The 14492-nt window shown below is 43.0% G+C and overlaps 1 protein-coding gene across 1 annotated transcript in view; it reads left to right on the plus strand.

Moving 5' to 3' along the window:
• LRP2 (LDL receptor related protein 2) overlaps positions 1–14492 on the plus strand; it is a 200401-nt gene that overhangs the window by 174932 nt on the left and 10977 nt on the right. The window contains exons 64-71 of the mRNA XM_059704195.1: positions 1109–1240; positions 2283–2414; positions 4378–4521; positions 6253–6418; positions 8680–8808; positions 9866–10086; positions 10857–11033; positions 14162–14281. Of these exons, the coding sequence (XP_059560178.1) occupies positions 1109–1240; positions 2283–2414; positions 4378–4521; positions 6253–6418; positions 8680–8808; positions 9866–10086; positions 10857–11033; positions 14162–14281 (1221 nt within the window). The remainder of the gene's footprint in view (positions 1–1108; positions 1241–2282; positions 2415–4377; positions 4522–6252; positions 6419–8679; positions 8809–9865; positions 10087–10856; positions 11034–14161; positions 14282–14492) is intronic.

The following is a 14492-nucleotide window of genomic DNA, read 5'->3' on the forward strand; positions in this document are numbered from 1 at the left end:
TCGCAGGATCGGCCCCTTGCCCAGGCCTGACGCCTCCGCCAGAGGTGTCAGGCTTGGACAGGGGACCCCCATCTCCCCCTGATCACTGGCTCTGGCCCCCGCACAGGCCTGAGGCCTCTGGCCCAGGAATCATGCCTGGGCAGGGGACCCCCATCTCCCTCTGATCGCTTGCTCCACCCCCCGCCCAAGCCTGACGCCTCTGACCCAGGCTTTAGGCCTGGGCAAGGGGACCATCATATCCCCCCAATCCCCAGCTCAGCCCCCCGCCCAGGCCTGATGCCTCGGCCAGAGGAGTTGACCCTCATCACCCTCCGATCACCAATCACCGGATGGGCCCCTTGACCAGGCCTGAGGCCTCCGGCAGAGGTGTCAGGCCTGGGCAGGGGACCCCCAGCTCCCCGCGGTTGCAGGCTCCGCCCCTGCCCAGGCCTAACGCCTCTGGCTGAGGCGTCCGGCCCGGGCAGCGGGGACCCGCAGCTGCAGCAGCCCCGCGATCGTGGGCTTCGCTTTAGGCCCAGGCAAGGGACCCCTAGCTCCCGGGACTGCCAGCTTTGACCGTGTCCAGCTCCCATTGCTGGCTCCACCCCTACTTCCTGCTATCACTGGCCAGGGCGGCAAAGGCGCCTAATTCTCCGATCATGGCTGGGGGGCAGGGCAAAGGCGGCCCCAGGGCCGCCATTGCCCTGCCCCCCAGCTCTTAGCTCCCCCCTGGGTTTCTGATCACTGTCAGTGGCAGGGGGCTTCTTCCTGCTTTCCCTTTCGCCTCCCTGCATTGTGCCTACATATGCAAATTAACCGCCATCTTGTTGGCAGTTAACTGCCAATCTTAGTTGGCAGTTAACTGCCAATCATAGTTGGCAGTTAATTTGCATATAGCCCTGATTAGCCAACGAAAAGGGTATCGTCGTACGCCAATTACCATTTTTCTCTTTTATTAGATAGGATTGCAAAATTCCTCTCCATGTATACCAATTTATTGTTCTATTAGCATACATATGACTAACATACGTATTTTATTGTGCTCTGGCTAACACTTATTTAGCAAAGAATAGTTGTGATTGGCCTGGTTTATACCTTCCATTTGTAATATTGTGATTTTGTTTTTCAGATAAAGGAAAAGAAAGATCATGTGCTGAAAATCTATGCGAACAAAATTGTACCCAATTAAGTGAAGGAGGATTTATCTGCTCCTGTAGACCTGGGTTCAAAGCCAGTATTTCAGACAGAAACTCCTGTGATGGTAGAATATATTTCCTCCAATTCCTATTAGGAGAACCTTATCCTTTTTATGTTCTTCACTCATTCTCTATTATTAAACCACCATTTAATTCCCTGAATGGGACTAAACTCATTGTTCTAGCTCATTAAAGTACTCAGGTGCACCAGTAATTTTACTGTTAGGTGTGGTGATCCGTTCTCAATCTGGTTATATGTTTTAAAGTAATTAAATATATATAGCCATAGATGACAAATATCAAGATGTATTTTCCTCATTAAATTTTTGGGTTGTGAGAAAACACACAAAAATTCAGGGATCCAAGTGCTTTTTTTCTATACTATCTTATCAGTGCCTGGCAGGGTGCTAGGCAGATAGCTCATCCTCAGTAATATCTATGAAATTGATATGACTTATGAATGCTTCAGTGATGATGGCTGTTTATCGTATCACTATGTGAGATCAAATTATTTTAACAAGCACACGCCTTAATTTTTTATCTTAAATCGAACAGCATATATATTACACACCTACTTAGGTCAGACATGAATGAGTTTAAAGGTATAGTCAGAAGATAGCTCTTCAAGCTCTTAAGTTAGAGTATGATTTTAAGTTTCTTTTATTATTTGAATTTACTGTTTCTAACACATGAAGTGCCATACTCAGATGACTGGAAGAGTTATTTTGGAAGCTGAAGCTTAAGAACTCAATTGAAAAACCAAATCAATTACTCCCATTTCTGAAGTTAGTTGGCAGAAGGGGAAGTGGTGATGACAACATCTCCTTCCCCAAAGGGAAATGTTTGTTCTGCTTCAGTTTAAAACCTGTTTTCATTGCTTACCAGCTTTGAGACTTTGGGTTTAATAACAATCCATACCTCATAGAGTCTTTCTGGATGATTAAATAGGAGAAATATGGAAAGTGTTCTACAAACGTTGGTATCTGCTTGTTGTTTTCATCTGCAGTCTTTTCAGTCCTCATTGTGAATACAGATTTAAAAAGAAGCAGGGTTTCTAAAGAATGGATGGGAGCAGATGTTGCATATTTGGTTTTATTTTGCCTACAGACATCAACGAGTGTGAGCAATTTGCGACGTGTCCACAGCACTGCCAAAACACTAAAGGAAGTTATGAGTGTTACTGTGCCGAAGGCTTCAGGTTCTTTAGTGGCATCCATGGAAATCGGTGTGAAGCTGATGGTATGATGGGTGCATGTCAGGATTGATCGACACTCAGAGAAATAAATGCTGATGAGTACAATATACCAGAAAATAAATTTAGACTTAAAGTCTTATTTTTAATTCATCAGTGACTTATCTTCCAACACCCATCCTGTCTCTTCTCCTCTTTCATCCCTTGCTAGATTAAAACAAAAATTACAATTTCCCAACAAATAATTAGGGATTCAAACAAGGGTCAGGTGTTACTTTTTATTCTGGACTTAGGCTCTTGTCCACCTTGATAAAAACTTCAGAAGGTAGGAAAGATGTCACCTTCCAGAAGATTCAAACAATGAAAGCATTCTTTTTAAAAATATATTTTTTATTGATTTTTTTTACAGAGAGGAGGGGAGAGGTATAGAGAGTTAGAAACATCGATGAAAGAGAAACATCAATCAGCTGCCTCCTGCACACTCCCTTCTGGGTATGTGCCTGCAACCAAGGTACATGCCCTTGACCGGAATCGAACCTGGGACCCTTGAGTCCACAGACTGACGCTCTATCCACTGAGCCAAACTGGTTAGGGCAATAAAAGCATTCTTATAGGATGGTCAATAATATAAGGAAATTAATGAAGCTCTCCGACTTCCACTCTACTGAGATCAATGTTTGAGGCCCTGTAATTCAAGATGGATCACAAACAAAGTCACATTCAACTGAGGAACATCAAAGACACCTTGTTGACATATCCCTATTTTATTGTTCATGGACTAGTGATCATAGACAGAAAGAATGTGCCAGAAAACCTGGCACATTCAAAATTTCAATCATTACTTCTGCATTTTAGTTAATTCAAGTATCTGAGAATTAGTTTTACAAAAAGCAGTAACAAGTACTAGATAGAAATGTACAAAAGAGAAAGATTGTTAGGTTAGAAATATTATAGTCCAAATTTCCAGGGGTCTGATTGAAATCAGTATATCACATTTAAGGGGTATAGGATTTCATGATCTTACGGATTTGAATTTAAAGTTTGTACTAAGGTTTAAGGAATTTGATTAAAAAAAAGTGGCATTTTACTTTGAAAATTAAAGGTAAAATGACTTTAATTTCTTCATACAAGTTGGACTTTTATTGCATACATTTGACTACCATACTTAAGTGTTTTACTCTATAAACATTTTTGATACTGAATGAAAATTAGGGCAAAGGCATTTGAACAGTTGGTCTGGTAATTAAGCAGCAAATTTAAAAAGTGTTTCAATCTTTTAAGGAGATGACTGAAATAAATTAGAATATTCATATAAAACATAATAATGTCAAGATAGGAAATTTATAAAATAAACTTCCATAAGTTACTTAAATTAAATTTGATTGACATTAGGCAAGTATATAAAATAAAAAATTTTAGACACTGCAACTCAGGATCACCATTAAAATAGCTGCTTTAGGTAAAAAAAATTTTTTTTAAATCAAGAACAAGCTGTTTTTTGTCATTAGCTAGGAGCTAAATTGAGTCATGGAGCTGATTACCTGTTAAAAGAATCATAAAATCTGTCAGTAAAGAGTTAGGAATGAGGACTTTCTGGTAAGCTTTTAGTAAGACTATACATAATTGTATTTCTTCTGTGAGACTGAATGTCTGCCATCTTGTCTGTTTTATTGCTGGTGAATAAAGAACAAAAAATAGTGGAAAAGAGGACACTTTCTAGGGAGTCTCAGTCTTGCCTTGCTCTAAAGTGTTGTTCACTGAGGACAAAGAATAAAGACTGGATAATGCCCCTAATAGAAATGCTAGCTTTCCACCTGAATGGAGATAAAAATGTCCGCAGTCATGGATTTTGCAACCCAGTTGGATAGATAGCTCTATAGGAGATAGATTCCTATAAAACCTCATTTTTTTAAAGGGGGGAGGATACCTGCTATTTTATAACCTACTTTATATATATAAAAAGTTCAGGTAGATAACAAACAGATAAAGCAGCCCTTCATTTGTTTGTAGGTGACCCCCCTTTGTTGCTACTTCCTGAAAACGTGCGAATTCGAAAATATAATCTCTCATCTGAGAAGTACGCAGATTATCTTGAAGAACAAGAACATATTCAGGCTATCGATTATGATTGGGATCCTGAGGGCATAGCTCTCAGTGAGTATGAACTTGGGTATTTGTCATTGATATTAATGGAATTAATTGATTTATAAGGTGTTGAACTTCGGGGTTTATTTGTAATGAGTCAATTTTGTTGTGTGAGTGGAAGCAGAAGCTTATTCTATCCAGCGTGGATACCTTCTATCCAGATACCTTAGCATGGCCATGAATCCCAGCCAACTTTTCCTAAGTTCTCACTGAACCTTTTCCCATCCCAGGAAAAGGGATGGGACCATTCATAGCCCTTTGTTTAATATCACCTTGTCTTTGCTCACACAGATCTTGTTCTTCCCTATTGTTATACACTTGGAAGGTTTCTACTGAAACTTTAAAGACCCAATTCAGATGTCACCTCCTCTGTGACAACTTCCGTAATTCCTCCTGGCACAGTTTTGTTATTGGTCACCTCTGAACCAGTAACATTTTATACATGCTTTTCCTAAAGCATGGGTTACATTGAGTTATAGTTATTTGTCCACATATTTTTCTCCCAACCTCTTTCTTAACCGTGTGCTCTTTGGAACCAGAGGTTGAATCTAATTCATGTCTACATGCCTAGCACCTGACCAAACATCTAGTAAAGTATACATGGTAGGTGCTCAAAAAACTTAGTTTAATGAATGAAAAATTGAATAATGCTTATGTGGAGCCTTTCATGTCTCTGAATGGTGTGTGGGACATGGTCATGAGGCAGCAGTCAGGAAACATGCCTTCTATGCCTGTCTCCCTCATCTACTAGCTTTGTGACCTTAAATAATTGTAACAGTTCTCTGGATCGCCATTTCTTTTCTTTTTTTTAATAACTGTTATATATTTTTAAATATATTTTAATGATTTTTTTAGAGAGGAGGGGAGAGGGATAGAGAGTTAGAAATATCAATGAGAGAGAAACATCGATCCGCTGCCTCCTGCACACCCCGCACTGGGGATGTGCCTGCAACCAGGGTACATGCCCTTGACTGGAATCGAACCTGGGACCCTTCAGTCCACAGGCTGACGCTCTATCTACTGAGCCAAACTGGTTAGGGCTGGATCACCATTTCTTATTTGTAAAGTAAGAGCAGAAATCTCATTCTGCCCGCCTGCCTCTGAGAGTTATGTTGAAGATCAAATGAAATCATAGATACGAAGATGCTTTGCAAACTATCAATAACTGGGCAATGTATGATTTGTTATTATGTTTTCACACAGTTATGCAATACAATAAGCTTTCTAAGACTAGTATATACCTAGGAAAGTATATGCCTTAAAAGTCACAATTGTCCTATGCTTTTCAAAATGTCTGCTGCCTACTGTCTTTTAGTCTGTACATAAAATAAGACTTCACATCTGCATGGCTCCTTGATTGTCACTGTTATTTTGTATGATTTCAAACTCTCAACAGCCTGCCCCTGGTTTATCTATCTGTTCTATTTTGGAAACTAGAACTTGATCCTAACGAGAGTAAATAGGCTCTTGGCTGAAATATGTTTTAATGAATTACCTTTAAATAAAAACAATTAAGTCTGTATCAGTATTACCAATTGAAGTATGTGTAGCTAATAGCTATTCAAGTATGAGAGGTTTTAAGGTTTGATCATATGGGTGTAATTGAATTATTACTAATATAGGAGCAATGAGGAGGTATAGATGTCAATAAATGAACAGTACTTCATCTAACTAGACCCCAGGTCCTCTCTTACCTGATGTTCTTAACATAAAACTGACGTGTGTGTCTTGCCTCTGCAGGTGTCATATATTACACTGTGCTAGGGCATGGCTCTAATTTTGGTGCTATCAAACGTGCCTACATCCCCAACTTTGAATCTGGCAGTAACAACCATGTGCAAGTAATTGACCTGGGCCTGAAATACATAATGCAGCCAGATGGATTAGCAGTGGACTGGGTTGGAAGGTAAGTTCAGTGCAGGGGTCCTCAAACTACGGCCCGCGGGCCACATGCAAATACAAATACTGTATTTGTTCCCGTTTTGTTTTTTTACTTCAAAATAAGATATGTGCAGTGTGCATAGGAATTTGTTCATAGTTTTTTTTTTAACTATAGTCCGGCCCTCCAACGGTCTGAGGGACAGTGAACTGGCCCCCTGTTTAAAAAGTTTGAGGACCCCTGGTTTAGTGTATATTCCCCTATTGCCCATTCTATTTACCTGGTCAGAGCTCCTTCCTGTTCTCCTGGGCACATGAGTTAAGCTGGACCCGGATATGGGTACACTCAGCCACTGGTACAGCTGGAGAATGCCTGGGCTTGCTCTAGCCACAGCAGCCACCTCTGCTTACACCAATGTGCCCTATAAATATTACCATTTTCTTTATACTAGAGGCCTGGTGCATGGATTCATGAACCTGTGGGGTCCCTTGGCTTAGTCTGCGGGGTTTGGGCAGAAACTGGCTCTCTGACATCCCCTGATGGGTCCCAGATTGCGAGAGGGTGCAGGCCAGGCTGAGAGACCCCACTGGTGCACGATTGGGGCTGGGGAGGGATTTTGGGAGGACTCCAGGGCGTCTCCGGCCCTTCTCGCCCAGTCCCAATTGGCAGGACCCCAGCAGCAAGCTAACCTATCATTGGAGCATCTGCCCCCTGGTTGTCAGTGTGCGTCATAGCAACTGGTCTAACGGTTGGACACTTAGCATATTAGGCTTTTATTATATAGGATGTGCCATGAAAGAGTCTGGGAAAGAACAAAGGTGAAGACTCTATATTTATATCTAGGAGAACATTCTTGCCAACAGTGTTCTGGATCCCAAAATTATCTTGTGGTATGGCAGAACTATTCATTTTGTGAAGAAATGAGACATACTCACAATTCTCCCAGCAAAGCAGTTGGGATGAAACATTTTTCTCCTTGGTAATTATTTCAGGGAGGAAAAATCCACACCTTGAGTTTTGGGCACACTGTGTTGTCTAAACAGATTGGAAATTTGACTTTGCTGTAATCTTTGGGTTGTTTGTTAATAGATATATCAGCTCCATTGTCCTCTTAGGTTTTCTAGAACCCCAGGGAGCAGAGCCACACATTTTGGATGGTTTGTCATAAGGTAGATGCATGAGATGCAAACTGATGTGGAAAAGTCAGTAAGCTCCTTCTTCATGGAAGAGCCTTGCACTGGAGTGACATTGGTAGCAAGCGGTAACATTAGAACCAGAGCTCAGGCATTCATAGAATCCCCTTGTCCTTGAAAGTGAACTAACAGTGGGAAAATGTTTGCAAGGGAAGGCTTAGGCTTGCTGCCTCTCGGGGAGAATGGAGAGTCACTTGTCATACTAAATAATTTTTACCTTTAAACAACTTGTCTGGTGTTCCTGGAAGATTTGAACGTCTCTGAAGTTAATGAGGTCCCCACTGTGGCTGGAGGCTAACAGGGGAGACGTATTCTAGCATGTTCTGCCATGAATCTAGGCCTCAGCGAATTAGGAACTTGAAACTCTTGACTTCAACACTTCCTCCGCAAAACCAAGCAGGCAATGCCAGATCTGTTTTCCTGTTTGAAGTTTTACCTCTTTCTCAGCCTTAATGAATGAGTGAATTAAGAAACAGAAATCTTTCTGCCTGGGAGGGACTGAGACCTGCAGTCTTAGGGATGGAAAAAGGGCAGGATGGCCTCAGTCTTAGACATGGGAGAAGGCAGGATGGTTGCAGTGTTAAGGATGGAAGAAGGACAGGATGGCCACAAGTTTAAGGATGGAAGGGGCAGGATGGCCTGGCTGAGTTTGTTATTTTGAAAGGCTATTTCCACTCATCCTTGGAAATGATGCCAGATTCCTACCGATTCCAATGGGGTTCCTGGCTGAGGAGGAAGCCGACTCATGGGCAATCAGAATGAAAGGGCCGTCCAAAAATTGCTTAAAGCTTCTACCTAGAAGTACATGTCTCGTAAGAATGCCAGATGTGAGTCCATCATCATTTGATCCTGGCTGATTCAGCTGCTTTGACTGATCAAGCAGGAGTTCCCCCGTTCCCCTCTCTTCTCCACTTGTAACCTTCCACAGATGTCCCCTTGGCAATCCCCAGTGGGGGAGACCATGCCCAGGTCACTAGCAACTGAGTAGCTGTCATGCCAGCCGGGATTTCCAAACTAAATGTTCTCACCCTCAGAACTCCTAGAAGTGACCAGTCTAGACTTTTTGGTTGTTTAACACTGTCCCTCTAAATTCAGGCATATTTACTGGTCGGATGCCAGGAGTCAACGGATTGAGGTGGCTAAACTTGATGGGAGGTACAGAAAGTGGCTGATTACCACCCAACTAGATCAACCAGCTGCCGTGGTTGTGAATCCCAAACTAGGGTAAGTACTTGAAGGAGCATTTAATGTTCTAGATATTTTCTACTTAGATTCTCAAAAAAAAAGAAAATTTACATGTATTTGATTATTTTTTCCTAATTGCACTAAAATTGTCTTTTGACTTTTTTGGAGTGACATCTATGACTATTTTCAAGAATTATAATATGCCCTAAAGATCATTTAGGACCAACCAGGCTTCAGATCTATGCTGTGTAAGGGGAAGGCCTCTGGCCACATATTTTCCAGACCCCAGCTAATCTAAATTCCACACATTCCTCAAAAGAATTTAAGGATGGATCTATACCTGATGATTGGTTTAGACTAGAGACTGCAAAGTGGTGGCTGGTAGGCTAATATGGCCCATAAGCATATTTGACTTACTGAGTTGCTTACATTTTTAAAGTTTTAAAAATCTGTATTTGGTACTTGAAAAATCAGAAGTGATAACACTAGGTCGGTATGTCTTCCTTGAGGTAGTTTTGCCTGGAATTTTTAGACAAGACCTTGTCTGCCCTTCACTTCATGTGTATAACTACTCTGCTCCATGCATTTATCTTACCTGCCTGATCCTTTCTAGGGATTTGAAGTGGCACAATCCCTGGTCTACTCAATTCTTTCATAATTAAGCCTTAATTGGATGCAAAATGATGCCTTTTAAAAGAGTTCGATGGTAAGCTCCCTGAGGGTAGGAATCCTTGTTTGATCTCGGAGCCATCCCACACCCAGAAGAGTGCTTTTTGCACAGAGGCATTCACTAAATATTTTTTGAAGAAGGAACAGCTTTTTTAATGATGTATATATTTTAAAGGGTCTGGGTGTATATCATTGGGCAGGGCTGCCCAGTTTCTATTGAGAAGGTGCAGTTTTCAGGAAGGAGAGATCACAGGTGCCCTGGCTGCCCCTTTTCTCTATGTCTTCTCAAGTAAAGTGTAAAAACAGCATTACTTAGCACTAGGGCTCTAAGAAAAACAGCTGGCTTTCCTGTGGGAAGTCCATGCTCCACTTCAGGGGAGGAGCCTCCCTAGATGAAATGCTACAATGAGGAGACTTTCTGTTACAGGCTTATGTACTGGACGGACTGGGGCAAGGAACCGAAAATCGAGTCAGCCTGGATGGATGGGCAGCATCGGAGCATCCTGGTCCGCGAGGACCTCGGTTGGCCGACTGGTCTTTCTATTGATTATTTGAACAATGACCGAATCTACTGGAGCGACTTCAAGGAAAAAACGATTGAAACCATAAAATATGATGGGACTGATAGGAGAATTGTTGCCAGTGCAGGTTAGAAATTAGTTCGAATTTAATGTTCAATAATCAATTAATATCTTTCCAATCTCTTTGCCTATTTTCTCAGAAAGGAACTCCAATTTTAAGAAGTGGTTTATGTTAATTCTTAAATATCACTTTCCCCAGCTCTCAGCTGCTGATTTAAATGCAAATGAACTCCTTAGCAATGCTGTAATTAAGTTCTTTTTACATAATTTTTTTAAAAATGCTCTCAGCAGCAGATATTAAAATGATTAAGGTTCCAGTTGGGTTACCTTGAGAGAGGAGGTGGTCCTATGGACCGGGCTAACCCATGTCTAACCACTTTTAGACACATTTGTTCTTATCATGCTGGATTGTTCATTTTGCACAACTGGAAACACCTAGAAGGAGACAAACATATTTTTTCTTATCCAGATTGTCGAACTGCAGGAATCCAGCACATACCAGGTTTTCCTGATAAGCTGTGTCTTGTTTTCAAGGAAAAAAAATTCACTGCCATACAAATTGTTTTCCAAAAGTAAAATAAAATCAGCAACTTGAAAGTGAGCAAGTCCCCTACCATGGGGATTAATCAGTGGGCACTCATCTAGTTTAATTTTTGTTATCTTGATCTCTCAAGAGAGCATACTTCTGCGGTTTTGTGTACAGAAAGTCTGCTTGACTGTTCTGGATTGTCAAGCATTGCATTAGTGATTAATTCACACAGAATGAAGGCTGACACAGAGGTGGGGTTAGGTTCTCTTTTCAGTAACCTGTTTTTCTTTCTACCTGTGGATAAGCAGCAGTGGACCCTTACAGTCTTGACATCTTTGAAGGCCAGTTATACTGGGTATCGAAGGATAAAGGAGAAGTATGGACACAAGATAAATTTGGGCAAGACAAGAAAGAGAAAATGATGACTGTGAGCCCTTGGCTCACTCAAGTTCGAGTCCTTCATCAACATAGATACAATCAGTCAGGTAACCACTAACCTTGGAATACGAGGTTCCTCATTCTTTCAAATTAATGGCTATAGTGTTGGAAAATGGTCGTGGATTATAATAGGCTGATCTCTTGGTGCATGAAAGGCGTGTGTGTGTGTGTGTGTGTGTGTGTGTGTGTGGTTTTTATTGGAGGTTGGATGAAATTATTTATGCCACAAGCAGATATGAAGTAACAATATTTCAGTCCTTGCCGTTTGGAGTTATGGGTATGTATTTCCAGGCCACAGCATCCAGCAGGCATGAGACCCCTGCTAACTATGAGTTGCGTTAACAAGTCACAGTGTGGGTTTCTGCCGGGAGCCGGTCCATCCTTGCTGTTTCAAGGGACCTGGCATATATGGCATACGGTTCTTAATATGTTTGCTCACCTTCTTGGCGCTGTGTTTTAACCAAGGTCACCTCTCCGAGAAAGGTTGAATCCCCAGGTAGTGATTTTCCCCTGAAGTTAGGGAGGGAATAAAACCCCTCAACTAAGTGCCAGGCGGGTAATTAATCAATTTAACTACAAACAATCATGCTTAAGCTACATAATCTTTACTCCCTGGAATGGAGATAAGAAACGCCCTAACCTTTGTAATAGAGATTGATAGGATTGAATCAACTGGTATAAATACAGATGTAACAAGACAGAAAGAGACAGAGCTTAGAAGAGAATTCAGAAGACAGAACCTACACGGAGCCTGGAGACAGAAGAACTTCACTGGAGAGAACATGGCAAAAGATCCTGGACTGAACCTGACTATAGAACATGGCAAGAGAACCTGACTAGAACCCGGTGACTGAACCTGGCTGGAGAACCTGGACAGAACCTGGCTGGAGAACCTAGCAAGGGAACATGGCCACAGAACCTGGCTGGAGATCCGAAGCAGAACCTCTCTGGAGATCGAGACCAGAACTTGGCTGGAGATCCTGGCTAGGCTGCTGATCAACTGAACGCTGTCTCCGTGTCATTCCTTCTTCGCCGACTCTGTCCACACCTTTGGGGACCCCTGGACCTGCTGGGGTTGGACCCCGGCAGGTTTCCTGGACATCATCAGTTTGACCCATTCCTTGCAACTAGGCTAGTCTTATCCTGGGCTGTGTGAGCCTTAGTCTGAGATTGTCCGGCAGGTGCACTTCCATCCCTCCCCCTTTTTCCTATTTTCTTAGTTCTGGTTCCCGCTTCATCAGGTTACCTGTGTTCTAATTCATTGTAAGGTGAAAGGGAAGGGACATTTTTGAAGTGAGGAAAGGACATAGACTCTTAAATTCTAAATGTCAGATTCTCGTGTCACATAAGGAAACTGAGGATAGGAGAGATTCAGTAACTCATATGCCCAAGTTGCACAACCAGCAGATGCGTTTTAAACTTAGAAATGATTTTAAAATTCAATTCCATTGAACCCAGAGCTCAACGTCTTTCCGGTCAAGCTGTGATCAGTATACCTCGATCCAGGTTGAATTCTGTCATGGGGGGACCTTCGATAAGTTGCTTCCCTTCCCATCCTGTATGCGAAACAAAGGTGGAGCCTGAGGTCCCCTTAAGTTCACTGATCCTCTGAGACCCCGAATCAGACTTAACAAATTGGAACTCAGGGATAAACCTCCCAGGAGATGACACTGGTGGCACATGCCCTTTCTGAGGCTTCACTGCCTTGTGTGGCTGCTAGTGATCGCTGGTTCTCCAGCCCTTTTCCAAAGCACCCCAGCTCTCCTGTCCTAAGCGCTCCTGCAGCTCTCACGCTGGACGGTTCTAAAGGCAGAGCACAGGTACCTGGCGAGCCTCTGGCCCCCGTGGAAATGGCTGCCCAGGAGTCAGGCAGAGGAGAATCTGGAGACTCTCCCTGAAGGAAAAGCATCAGTCAGCTCAGGCTCTGGCCGCTTTGGAAAGTGCTGAGCGCTGCTGTGTAAGCCAGAGGCCCAGCTCCAGCTGTGCCAGTTACATTTGCTCTGGACCCATAGTTCTCCTCGTTTAGCCTGCGTCAGGGTCATCTAGAAAGCGTGTTGGACATATTGCTGCCTCATCCACAGGAATTCTGATTTAACATGCCGGAGGTGGCCTGAGAAGTTTGCCTTTCTAGCAAGTACCCAACTGACGCTAAAGTCGCTGGTTGCAGGACCCCATTTTGAGAATCCCTGCTCCAGGCCCTGCTCACAGTGTGGGCCATGGGCCAGTGGCATGGGTAGCCTGTGGGAGCTGGTTAGAAATGCAGGTTCTCAGGCCATGCCCAGCCCTTTAGAGTCAGATTCCCCAGGCCTTTTGTATGGCATTAAAGTTTGAAAGCTCTGCTCTCGAGAGCTGAAGAAATGGTAATGGGATAGGTTCTGAATTAGGCTTTTGGAATGTGCCTTTTTATTTTATTTATCGCCATGCCTTGTCTATAGTTACATTTTAGGTGACCGAGAATCAGGATCACAGAATGTCAGTGTGAGAAGGAATTTAGAGATCATCCAATCCTTTGATAAATCTTAATATATGCTAAGATAGAATTTAGATGGCTCTGTAATTATGTGAGGGACTTTTTAACAGTGGTAATGGAGCCCTATCCCAGAATAATGTAAATATAAATTTCTGTGACTGGGCAACCATCCTTGTGAATAGCTCCCATCTGATTCTGATAATCACGGCTCAAAATCCCCTTGTCTTACAAATAAGGAAACTGAAGCCCAGAAGGAAGTTCTCCTTGGAGGGTGAGGTGGAAATCATATCTAGTATATGCTTGGGATGGACCACGCATTCTGACCTATTCAAATGATAAATCTTGCTGCTGTATTAATGGAGTCTCAGCGGTTTTTTGAACTATCTCAAATTGCTTAGCACTGATTAGTTTTCGAGTGATCAGGCACCTATCTGTCAAACCTGCCAGGGCAAAGAGGAGATAGTGATGCCAATAGAAAATGGGAGTGGTGCAGAAGTAGGGTGGAGGGCACAGGGAGGGACTGTGTCACTTTGGTGGGGTGGCAGGGGCTGGCAGTGTAAATGAGGGTGAATGGCCAGGTGGCACATGGCCTAGAGGTGTTGGGATGTTAACTGTTAGGGCCACAACTCGGTCGATGGGCATATCCTTGGTTGGGTTCATCATTTCCTCCTTTAATCCTAACCGAGGTTCTCATCTGCTTTTCAGTGCCCAACCGCTGTAAAAATGTCTGCAGCCATCTCTGCCTCCTGAGACCCGCAGGATACAGCTGTGCCTGTCCCCAGGGCGCCTCCTTTTTGGAGGGGAGCATGACTGAGTGTGATGCAGGTAGGGGCACTGCCTGGACAGCCTCAGGGGCCTGGGAGAGCTGTCTGCCTTCTTTAGGAGATTCCCTATCCGTGCTTCACCTCCTCCAGGAGCCTGAAGAATCCTGTGTACTAGGTCCATTGCACAATGGAGCGGTGATGGCTAGGAGGAAGGACGAGAGATGGAGGAACTGTGTCCCGATGATTTCTGAGAATTATTTGCTAAGAACTTC

The sequence above is a fragment of the Myotis daubentonii genome, chromosome 7 (assembly GCF_963259705.1).
Source record: "Myotis daubentonii chromosome 7, mMyoDau2.1, whole genome shotgun sequence".
In the NCBI taxonomy this organism is placed as follows: domain Eukaryota; kingdom Metazoa; phylum Chordata; class Mammalia; order Chiroptera; family Vespertilionidae; genus Myotis; species Myotis daubentonii.